We start from the raw sequence: 8,751 nt of genomic DNA on the forward strand, positions 1-8,751 counted from the left end.
TATGGCGGAGAAGAGGAAACGCCGGCGAGCCGATGAACATGATTACGCTGTCCTAATTTTTAACATATTCTTAAGTAAATAAATTTGCCCTAATTACAGAACCGCACGTGGTAAGTGTAGAATTTTCCCGCCATCTTCCATGCTCTCAGAGCCGCCGTAAATCGCCACCGTCGCAGTATCAGATCTATGGCGGAGAAGAGGAAACGCCGGCGAGCCGATGAAGACCAGCCGAAGCTTCCTTTCAAGGACAAGCTGAAAGCAGACGCCCAAATACTTGAACTTCTCAAATGTTACATCTCCGCCACCGGTGGTGCCTCCTCCTCCTCCGCCGCCTCGAAACCTTTAACTCTAGCCGACCTCTCACTCTCATCGACTTGCCGCGAAGTCACGGATTTATCTCTCTCATCGGTTCAGACCGAGATCGAGTCGCTCGTCCTCTACATCGCCCAATCCATTCTATCCGGCGAGGGGTTCTCCTTCAACGTGCCCTCACGCGCCTCATCGAACCAGCTGTATGTACCAGAACTTGACCGGATCGTGTTAAAAGACAAATCCACGCTCCGTCCCTTTGCCTCAGTGTCATCCGTACGGAAAACCACTATCACAGCCCGTATCCTCGCCCTTATCCACCAACTCTGCCTGAAGAACATCCACGTCACCAAGCGTGATCTCTTCTACACTGACGTCAAGCTTTTCCAGGTAACTGTTATTTGTGTTTCACAAATTCATTTCACATTTCTCTTCGGATATTCGGTTTCAAGTTGAAGGTTTTCCGAATCTGGAAGTCATTTTTTGTGTATAGCTTGTTATGATCCGAATGAATGTCACTGATAGATGAATCCACGTATCAAAAGTGTCAATTGGGATGTTTTGATCTTTGGTTCTTGGCTTGAGAGCAAGTAATGAATCTGGGAACCAATGGAACATTTCTCATCGGTTTGGAAATCAAATTTCCGCCATTATTGGTTACAGGACCAGACACAAAGCGATGCTGTCTTAGACGATGTCTCCTGTATGCTCGGATGCACAAGATCCAGTCTCAACGTGATTGCGGCTGAGAAGGGTGTGGTGGTCGGAAGGCTTATATTCAGCGACAATGGGGACATGATAGATTGCACAAAGATGGGAATGGGAGGGAAAGCCATTCCGCCAAACATCGATCGAGTAGGAGACATGCAAAGCGATGCTTTGTTCATACTCCTTGTTGAAAAAGATGCTGCATATATAAGGTTAGCAGAAGATAGATTCTATAACCGGTTTCCTTGTATTATTGTGACTGCGAAAGGGCAACCAGATGTAGCCACAAGGCTGTTCCTGAGGAAAATGAAAATGGAGCTGAAGCTGCCGGTACTTGCCCTGGTGGATAGTGACCCTTATGGGTTGAAGATTTTATCGGTTTATGGATGTGGGTCGAAAAACATGTCCTATGACAGTGCAAACTTGACGACTCCGGACATTAAGTGGCTGGGAATCCGACCGAGTGATTTGGACAAGTACAATATACCCGAGCAGTGCAGGTTGCCGATGACCGAGCAGGATATCAAGACTGGTAAGGATTTGCTGGAGGAGGATTTCGTGAAGAAGAACCCCGGCTGGGTTGAAGAGCTGAACCTGATGGTGAAAACTAAGCAGAAGGCTGAGATCCAGGCTCTGAGCTCTTTCGGGTTCCAGTACTTATCCGAAGTGTACTTGCCTCTAAAACTGCAGCAGCAGGATTGGCTTTGAATCTCTGGATGCACCCTTAAGGTATTTGCAATTCTGTTTCCTGGCATGTGAATCTTTGCAAAATGATTGAAAACTCTCTGTTTCCTTTCAGTTACCCTGCAAAAGTCTGAAAATTGATAAGCATCACCCAAACTTCTTTGGCATTCCTATGACACTGAGTGTGATTATGTACAGGTGAGTGCTGCTGTGGATTCATTTGGGCCGAAAACTCACAGGTCCACCCAATCCGACCCGCAAAAGATGCGGCCTAAAACCACAAGCCTTTTGAAAAAAAAAGTACACGTGAGCCGATGTTTTTTTTTTTTTTTTTTTTTTGAAAACCCCGTTTGAAATAGAAGAAAAATATGTTAAGATATTCTAATTGATACCCAATTTTTAAAAATTCAGCTTAGCTTATCATAAGTCCACCCATTAAAGAAACATTTCATCTCATTATTGAAATGGAATCTAATTAAAAGATACATTGGTGTGTTTTAAAAATAATTGTTTAAATAACTGTCAGATTACATTTCTATTGAAAAAAAAGGAATAAACAAGTTGAGTGCATCTGGTTAATGTGTGGTCGGTAACAGGGAATAACATTTAAATCCAACAAATAAAGGAAACAAAAAAGAAAATGGGAAATTGGATGGTCTCGAATCGAAGGAACCCGCTCCACATAATTACACCAACCGCTTGCCCGCCATGTGGATTTAGGCAGTTTCTCTCTCTTCACTCTCTCTCTAAAACGGTCCCTCTAATCCGATGAGCACGTCGCCGTCAACGAATACGGCGGGCGGTCAATTCCACGGCTACCGCGGCGTCATCGGCCTCCATCGCGGCGGAAGGTTCTACGAAGAAGGTGAGGAAACCTTACACGATCACCAAGTCCAGGGAGAGCTGGACAGAGGAAGAACACGACAAGTTTCTGGAAGCGCTTCAACTGTAAAATCTCTGGTTCTATTGATTTGTTGTCTACTTCATTAGCCTCTTCGAGCAACGATTTGGTGATTGTTTGTGGTATCTTGTGATAGAGGAGGTTTTCTAATCTTGAGCTAGTTATGACCGATTTTATTGTTTTGTTGAATTACATCGACCTAAATGCTCTGATGTTGAAATTTCTTGTTTAGGCAAACAAAGTAGGATGAACTAACTTATCAGCTTCAGTTTAGTCAAGTTGCATCGGCGTTTTCTGTGTAGCTGAGTGTCTTAATTTGTTCTTCAGTGGGATGAAATCATTCAGAAGAAGATGTTTAAACGGTTTTTGTATTATTGAGGGCGAGCGTTGAAGTATTAATCTCTTAGTTTGGATCTCATGTAGAGAGATGAAAATTTTAGTTCTTATTCACAGGACGAGTTTAACTTCTACATTCTACTTCTGGTGGGAAGTTGTGATTGATGTTAGAGATAACGTGCGGTTAATGAAATTGTACGTCATGAAGATTGAGCACCACAATGCCCTCCAACGTTTTTATTCTTTTGCGTGAGGAATACCAACAATTTTGAATTTTTTCTCCAGGTATAAACCAAGTGAAAGATTGATAGTTGGTCAGACATCGGCAAATGTTCCAGCTTTTTGTTGTAAAAAACATATATATTTTCTTGTCTTAATTCTAATGTTTGTTGATTGTTCAATCCCTTTTAAATGGTTGTGGTGTATGTATTCTTCTCAACACGAAGACATTATTCTTAATAGCTTTTTTTATAGTCTTTTGCTCCAACAGGACTTCAGCACGTTGATACTACTGGTCTCTGGTCTTTTTCTTGGTTCTTTAGGTTTGACCGCGACTGGAAAAAAATCGAAGACTTTGTGGGTTCAAAGACCGTGATTCAGGTTTGAGAATAGATGCTCCAAATTTTGGTTTGATCTACTTTGGCATGTTCCTCACTTAATCTTCCTATGCTTACTCGATTTAATGCAGATTAGGAGCCATGCCCAAAAATACTTTTTGAAGGTCCAGAAAAATGGGACACTAGCTCATGTGCCACCACCTCGGCCTAAACGCAAAGCAGCTCATCCTTATCCTCAAAAGGCATCAAAAAATGGTTAGGATGTTGTACAAGTAAGAGTAATTGATTCAGTTGGAGAGATACAATTACATACAACCTGAGCTTACCTCAAATTTGCAGCTCAAATGCCACTCCAAGTTTCCACACCTTTTCCTTCTCCAAGTAACATTCTGTCTGGGTTTGCTCCATGGGATGAGTCTTCTGTTCTGATAAATACCGGTTCAAGTAGAGTTGTCTCGACACAAGATGAACTAGCTACACTTCGTGGAGCTGAAGGCACGGGTTTTGCATGTAACATTACTGATTCAGCTGATATTGGATCAAAGGGCATAACAAATGTTAGTAGCCCTTCTGCATCTGGCATGGGAAGCGTAAGCCGAACACTATCAGGTTCTGAGATTCTAATACAAGGGAAACCAGCTCCTGTGCTTCACGGTAATCATCTGAATAGTTGTGGTTTCATTCCCAGAGTTGTGTTTTGTGGTTTGATATTATACTGCGATTGTTTGCAGGTATTCCTGATTTTACTGAAGTTTATAACTTCATTGGGAGTGTCTTTGATCCAGAAACCAAAGGCCACATGAAAAAGCTCAAGGAAATGGATCCTATAAATTTTGAGACCGTGAGTTACAGTTTTGCTTGAATTCAGACTAATAAATCATGTGTGTGACAGCATATCTACAGCATAGGCTTATGACTGGACAGTACTTTTTTCTTTGAGTTTTTTCTTATCAATGAAGATGTGAGATCATGCCGCTTGAGACTATCAGCTTTTGTTTCTTTTTTCCTGTGAGTCAGTTCCGCGTACTGAATACTGGTTGCTAGTTACAAAACTACCAGTAAAAGATCATTGGTGGGAGAAGGTTATCATTAGTCTATACGTCTATACGTGGGCTCACATGTTGTGCTTTATCGTTATCCCTCCCACCAGCTGTATGCCCCTATGTTATGCTCCATCCCAATCAGTCGGAGGTCTGTGTATGGGTTCCTTAAATTAGTTCTGTGATGATAGTTTTCATTTTTAATTGGGGGCTTGCACCACAGGAAAATGGTAACTTTGGCGATTAGACTCTGGAAATTTTGGTGTTTTCTCCAGGAAAATATGATGCAATTCTTAAAATTCTTCTGGAAGTTTGATTTTTGCACAAGTTCACGCAGTTCTAGCATTGGGAAACAACAATGGATTTTCAATCTTGGTTCAGTTTAAGAAGTCTCATTGTTGCCACTTGCCTGTATTTGCGATTGCCCATGATTGTTCTCTCTGTATTCATCACTAACTGCATATGTATTTCGCAGGTTCTACTGTTGATGAGAAACCTCACAGTTAACATGTCAAGCCCTGACTTTGAGCCCGTTGTAAGTGTTAACATCACCGGCAAACAGATCTTTTTTAACATCTCGCTTACCGTTGTCGTTAAGATTTTGCTATACTACCGAGAGAAAGAGCTATTTTTACCCTAGAGATCTGAATACCGCATATATTCGAACACTAAGCTAAGGATGACTTCATGCTTGGACTTTGGTACGGAACTGTTTCACTGGGAACCCTTTTGTGAATATGATCACAGTAATAACTAAGGCATGAATTTGGAAGGAATAGTGAGTCAGTCAGTTGCAATACTTAGTAGAGAGTGTTATTGCTTTTTTGTAGTTCTAGTAATTAACCCTCAATGCCTGCCATAGATGTATAACTACCGAGTTGGTGTACTGTCCCTGCAATCGATGATATCTAACCTGAGACAGTTGATCTCCTTTGATGCTGCAGAGGAAGGTCCTCTCGTCATATGACATGAACACCAAGCTGGTAGCTGGTAGCTCAGAATCCCTGGTCAAGACAAGCCATGTGTCATCTTGAGGACTTCATGCTCACAAGTATGTTCTTTTTCCTTTTGCCTTAACGTTAGAATCCTTCACCATAGTCACTGAATTAAATGTGTGCGCGTTCCTTGAGTGTTGGCCTAAATGGTCGGGACAAGCATTTCCCCCTCGGCCACTGGGGACTAGATCTCGCGCCCTGGTGTGTGTGTAAGATTTTCTAATTCCGCTTGTCTAAGTGTGCGTGAGAATATGTGGTTTTCTGGTGCTACTATGCAGTGTAGTGTATACTCGAACAATAAGTGGCTGTGGGTTCGGGTGATATTGAACAGAAAGCGGAACAAATGTTTGATAATCTAGGTATCATAGAGTAGGTATCATAGAGATTATGATGTGGTTTTTGAAAACGCCATCTTACATGTGGAATTTGGTGTGGGCTGTGTAAGGTTTGCGGTGGAAGAGAATGTTACTGAACATTGGAAAGCGTAGGAAACATGCAGTTTCAGCCAGGAGTTAGGAAAAGAAAGAGATACATAGGTAGAGGAAAGAGTTAGAAGGAGGCTGAAATTCGTGTACAAAAAGAAAACTCTTCTTTTTTGTTGGTTCTGTATTTATTTTGGTTCTTGTAATGTTTGTTATCTGATCATTTTTTTGGGTTATAAATGTAACCAAAGCATTTGTAACCAGGAATAAAAGAGAGGGAGAACCAATAATCCGCAAGAGAGGGAGAGATTGAACTCCATTGGAGTTTGTCCATTCCACTTCTTTGGTTTTAGTTTCATGTCTGAAGTTGGGTGGAGGCAGGGATGTAAAATGAGCCCACGAGCCGGTCCGTCACGAGCCGGGCTCGTAGCGAGCCAACCCGTCACAATCTGAGCCGGTCCGAGCTAGAAAAAATATTTAATTTTTTAAAATTTTAAATTTTTATATATTTTTATATATACAAATTTTATTTTTATTACATATTTGGTTTATTTTGTTTAAAATTTTAATTTTTTATTATATTTTAGATCTTTAAAAATTATTTTAAATATTAAAATTATTTTTAAATATTTTTTAGTATTAAAATTTTATTTTTAAAATTTCTATATTTGGTTTGCGGGTCGGTTCGTTTGGTTCGCGAGTTAAAACGATCTGGGTTGGATTAATCTATTTTTGGCTTGCTAAAAAACGGGCTGGACTGGATTGAGCTGAAATTTTTCCAGATCGGGACGGTCCAAACTGGGCTGGGCCGGACCCGCCTGTTTTACACCCTGGGTGGAGCCACAACATGGATTGATTTTGTAGTTTCCGCATTCATTGGGTTTTTCTGTTACACGGAAAGAGTAATTTTGAAATATAAACAATTAATTATATCTTGACTCACACACAATCGTCAGTCACTTCTTTCACTTATACGCTAATTTCCCACCCATTTGAAATTAAATAAAACTTTCAATTGATGGCAAATTAAAGCTGAAAGCAAAACATCAACTAGAATCGTAAACATTTGGGAAATAAGGGCCCAATATAGATATGTGGGCTTAAACTAATTTTAGTGGACTTGGCCTGATTTTAATGAATCGAAAACCCTAGGTACGTTTCTATAAATTTCCCTTAAGCCTCCCTGCTTCAATCTGATAGCAAAAAAAAACCCTAGCTAGGTAGAATCTCAGTCTCTTCGGAAATGGTCGCCGCCGTAGCAGCCGCGCGTCCCTCCGTCACCGTCCAACATGTCGACGGTGACATGAACACTGACCAGGTCGCCACCGTACCCCTCCCCGACGTCATGAAGGCTCCGGTTCGCCCCGACGTCGTCAACTTCGTCCACGCCCAAATCTCCAACAACAGTCGTCAGCCCTACGCTGTCTCCAAGCGCGCCGGTCACCAGACCTCCGCCGAGTCTTGGGGCACTGGACGCGCTGTGTCGCGTATCCCTCGTGTTCCCGGCGGTGGAACTCACCGCGCCGGTCAGGGAGCCTTCGGGAACATGTGCCGAGGTGGTCGGATGTTCGCTCCGACGAAGATCTGGCGCCGATGGCACCGTCGCGTCAATGTCAACATGAAGAGGTACGCTATTGTCTCGGCCATCGCAGCCACTGCGATTCCGTCTCTGGTTATGGCTCCCCGGCACAGGATCGAGAGTGTTCCAGAGATGCCGTTGGTTGTCAGTGACTCCGTCGAAGCTGTGGAGAAGACCTCAGCTGCGATCAAGGTGTTGAAGCAGATCGGTGCATTTGCCGACGCTGAGAAGGCGAAGGACAGTCTCGGGATCCGTCCTGGTAAAGGTAAAATGAGGAATCGCCGCTACATCTCCCGCAAAGGTCCTTTGATTGTGTACGGAACTGAGGGTTCTAAGCTCGTGAAGGCCTTTAGGAACATTCCTGGTGTTGATGTGTGCAATGTGGAGAGGCTGAACTTGCTCAAGCTTGCTCCTGGTGGACACTTGGGCAGGTTCGTGATCTGGACGAAATCTGCTTTCGAGAAGCTCGAGTCGATCTACGGCTCATTTGACAAGCCGTCTGAGAAGAAAAAGGGGTACGTTTTACCGCGTCCGAAGATGGTGAACGCCGATCTTGCTAGGATCATCAACTCGGACGAGGTGCAGAGCGTGGTTAAGCCGATCAAGAAGGAGGCGAAGAGGGCTGTTCTGAAGAAAAACCCGCTGAAGAACCTGAACGTGATGCTCAAGCTCAACCCGTACGCCAAGACCGCGAGGAGGATGTCTCTGTTGGCCGAAGCTGAGAGGGTTAAGGCAAAGAAGGAGAAGCTCGACAAGAAGAGGAAACCCATCTCCAAGGTATGTTCCAGTATCATATCTAGTTTGGTGTTTGTGTCGGACACTCCTGTTGTGCTGGTTTCTCTGGTCTTTCTGAAGTTGAGAACTTTCCTGCTTGATCTTAAATGGGTTCCTGTTTCTCTGGTGACTGATATGGTATTGCAATGCTTGTCCTGTTAAACTCTAGCCGGATTTATCTATATCCTAGTGAAATGATGTTGATATCGGGATGATTTGGTTCGATTGTCTGTATAAACGTGCATAAGGATGTTAGACAGAGATCTCAGAATCACATTATTATTGATAGAATTTCTTGAGATGTTGCCAATGGCGCGTGAGGCATTTTTGGGTTATGTAGGCGAAGGAAAAGTTGCAGTCTTTTGGGTGTGGTAGAATCACAGCACTTAACTCGTTTAATGTCAAAATGTAGGAGGAGGCAGCAGCCATAAGAGCGGCGGGGAAAG

General features: G+C 42.9%; 3 protein-coding genes across 8 annotated transcripts in view; all 3 read left to right on the top strand.

Annotated features, from left to right (window-relative positions):
• Positions 1–122: 122 nt before the first annotated feature.
• LOC104816314 (DNA topoisomerase 6 subunit A) lies at positions 123–1,874 on the top strand. Of its 2 annotated transcripts, XM_010545059.1 has the most exons (3): positions 123–699; positions 973–1,746; positions 1,817–1,874. In XM_010545059.1, exons 1-2 carry the CDS (start codon positions 187–189, stop codon positions 1,723–1,725), a joined length of 1,266 nt encoding a protein of 421 aa, XP_010543361.1. In that variant the 5' UTR covers positions 123–186; the 3' UTR covers positions 1,726–1,746; positions 1,817–1,874. The 2 variants fall into 2 exon arrangements, with proteins under 2 accessions (XP_010543361.1, XP_010543359.1); XM_010545057.1 differs by having other exon boundaries at positions 973–1,848.
• A 473-nt stretch (positions 1,875–2,347) lies between these two features.
• LOC104816664 (protein REVEILLE 8-like) lies at positions 2,348–6,471 on the top strand. 4 transcript variants are annotated; one of them, XM_019202875.1, is made up of 8 exons: positions 2,349–2,649; positions 3,413–3,538; positions 3,627–3,750; positions 3,835–4,149; positions 4,227–4,336; positions 5,011–5,070; positions 5,480–5,586; positions 6,217–6,471. In XM_019202875.1, the coding sequence occupies exons 1-7, from the start codon at positions 2,470–2,472 to the stop codon at positions 5,567–5,569; spliced, it is 1,005 nt and encodes a 334-aa protein (XP_019058420.1). In that variant the 5' UTR covers positions 2,349–2,469; the 3' UTR covers positions 5,570–5,586; positions 6,217–6,471. The 4 variants fall into 4 exon arrangements, with proteins under 4 accessions (XP_019058422.1, XP_019058420.1, XP_019058421.1 ...); XM_019202876.1 differs by having other exon boundaries at positions 6,204–6,293; XM_019202874.1 differs by having other exon boundaries at positions 2,350–2,649; positions 5,976–6,293.
• A 664-nt stretch (positions 6,472–7,135) lies between these two features.
• LOC104816315 (60S ribosomal protein L4-1-like) overlaps positions 7,136–8,751 on the top strand; it is a 2,056-nt gene continuing 440 nt past the window's right edge. Inside the window, exons 1-2 of one of the 2 annotated variants that reach the window (XM_010545061.1) lie at positions 7,136–8,308; positions 8,718–8,747. In XM_010545061.1, the coding sequence (XP_010543363.1) occupies positions 7,196–8,308; positions 8,718–8,747 (1,143 nt within the window). In that variant the 5' untranslated portion in view covers positions 7,136–7,195. The remainder of the gene's footprint in view (positions 8,309–8,717; positions 8,748–8,751) is intronic. The other variant, XM_010545060.2, reaches the window with a different exon arrangement.

This window comes from Tarenaya hassleriana, unplaced genomic scaffold (genome assembly GCF_000463585.1).
Source record: "Tarenaya hassleriana unplaced genomic scaffold, ASM46358v1 Cleome25, whole genome shotgun sequence".
NCBI classification, from domain to species: Eukaryota; Viridiplantae; Streptophyta; class Magnoliopsida; order Brassicales; family Cleomaceae; genus Tarenaya; species Tarenaya hassleriana.